Raw genomic sequence first — 1169 nt, forward strand, 5'->3', positions numbered from 1 at the left:
GGGGGGGGGCACTAATATTAGCATCATTCACTCTGTCCACACAGAAACTATAAAAAATGACCACGCATGCACTGCATATCTAAGTGACGCCAAAAGGCAGGAAAGATTGAGGCTGAAAAAATGGGTTTCCTTGGTGATTTAGAGAACTGACAAGAACAAGATGATAAAAAGGGCTAGGCATCTCGTCTGGTAAGAATGGCACAGGGTAGAGAGAAACAGGGCAGAAAACTGCCTCTGGTTCTCCAGTAATACCCCCATTAGCAGATAGAAAACTTTATATCATGCTTGTACTCAAAAGAAATGGGAATCCTTATTCAGGAGACATAGTGAGGTAAAAGACCAACACCAGAGGAAGGCATCAGCCTTTGCACTTCCTTTCCCACTCAGAACCAGCCCCAGCCCCAGCCCCAGCCCTAGGTCCAGGAGATCAATGTTGGTCTTACTGGAGGAGGACTCTCTTCCTTCTTCACAGTAGGAGGCAGGGGCTTCTTAAACACGTCTTCTGCAGGGGCCTTCCCTTCACTGGCATTTTCCTGAAACTGACCAAACCAGAGGTAACTCTCACATGATATTCACTCATAATAACTGATAAAGGCCGGGATGGGCACAGTGGCTCAAGCCTATAATCCCAGCACTCTGGGAGACCAAGGCAGGTGGATCACAAGGTCAGGAGATTGAGACCATCCTGGCTAATGCAGTGAAACCCCGTCTCTACTAAAAACACAAAATTAGCCAGGCGTGGTGGCGGGTGCCTGTCATCCCAGCTACTGAGGAGGTTGAGGCAAGAAAATCGCTTAAACCCAAGAGGCAGAGGTTGCAGTGAGCCAAGATGGCGCCACTGCACTCCAGCCTGGGCAACAGAGCGAGACTCTGTCTCAAAAAAACAAAAACAAAACTGATTAAGAGTTAACCCTGTTGAAATTGGGCTGACTTTCCAAACCTCCTAATTCAACATTACAGAAATATCGGTAACACTGCTATAGTGAATTTGAAATAAAGACATCAGTAGGCACAGTGGCTCATGTCCGTAATCCCAGCACTTTGGGAGGCTAAGGTGGGCGGATCACTTGAGGTCAGGAGTTCAAGGGGAGCCTGGCCAACATGGTGAAACCCTGTTTCTAGTAAATATACAAAAATTAGCTGGGTGTGGTGGTGTTGGCCTGTAATCC

At 47.4% G+C, this 1169-nt stretch overlaps 1 protein-coding gene across 1 annotated transcript in view; it reads right to left on the reverse strand.

The window, feature by feature from the left end:
* RBM6 (RNA binding motif protein 6) overlaps positions 1–1169 on the reverse strand; it is a 146750-nt gene that overhangs the window by 15997 nt on the left and 129584 nt on the right. Inside the window, exon 16 of the mRNA XM_011939304.1 lies at positions 423–539. Within this exon, the coding sequence (XP_011794694.1) occupies positions 423–539 (117 nt within the window). The remainder of the gene's footprint in view (positions 1–422; positions 540–1169) is intronic.

Source organism: Colobus angolensis, unplaced genomic scaffold (assembly GCF_000951035.1).
Source record: "Colobus angolensis palliatus isolate OR3802 unplaced genomic scaffold, Cang.pa_1.0 Scaffold18, whole genome shotgun sequence".
Taxonomy (NCBI): Eukaryota; Metazoa; Chordata; class Mammalia; order Primates; family Cercopithecidae; genus Colobus; species Colobus angolensis.